This window comes from Cariama cristata, unplaced genomic scaffold, assembly GCF_000690535.1.
Source record: "Cariama cristata isolate BGI_N322 unplaced genomic scaffold, ASM69053v1 scaffold37898, whole genome shotgun sequence".
NCBI lineage: Eukaryota > Metazoa > Chordata > Aves > Cariamiformes > Cariamidae > Cariama > Cariama cristata.
This window is the reverse complement of record NW_009633549.1, coordinates 7,378-7,704: the sequence shown is the minus strand read 5'-3', so window position 1 is coordinate 7,704 and position 327 is coordinate 7,378. Positions and strand designations below refer to the sequence as shown.

The window sequence follows — 327 nt, the reverse complement described above, 5'->3', positions numbered from 1 at the left end:
GGCCTGCAGCGCCTCAAGAGCCTCAACCTGCGCTCCTGCCGGCACCTCTCCGACGTGGGCATCGGGCACCTGGCGGGCATGACGCGCAGCGCGGCCGAGGGCTGCCTGGGCCTGGAGCAGCTCACGCTGCAGGACTGCCAGAAGCTCAGCGACCTCTCGCTCAAGCACCTGGCCCGCGGGCTGGGCCGCCTCCGCCAGCTCAACCTCAGCTTCTGCGGGGGCATCTCGGACGCGGGGCTGCTGCACCTGTCGCACATGAGCAGCCTGCGCAGCCTCAACCTGCGCTCCTGTGACAAAATCAGCGAACCGGGCATCATGCACCTGGCC

General features: G+C 69.7%; 1 protein-coding gene across 1 annotated transcript in view; it reads left to right on the top strand.

Annotated features, from left to right (window-relative positions):
* Positions 1-3: 3 nt before the first annotated feature.
* Positions 4-327, top strand: part of FBXL14 (F-box and leucine-rich repeat protein 14) — a gene marked incomplete at its 5' end in the record, with an annotated part of 1,270 nt that continues 946 nt past the window's right edge. The window contains 1 exon segment of the mRNA XM_009706792.1: positions 4-326. Within this exon segment, the coding sequence (XP_009705094.1) occupies positions 4-326 (323 nt within the window).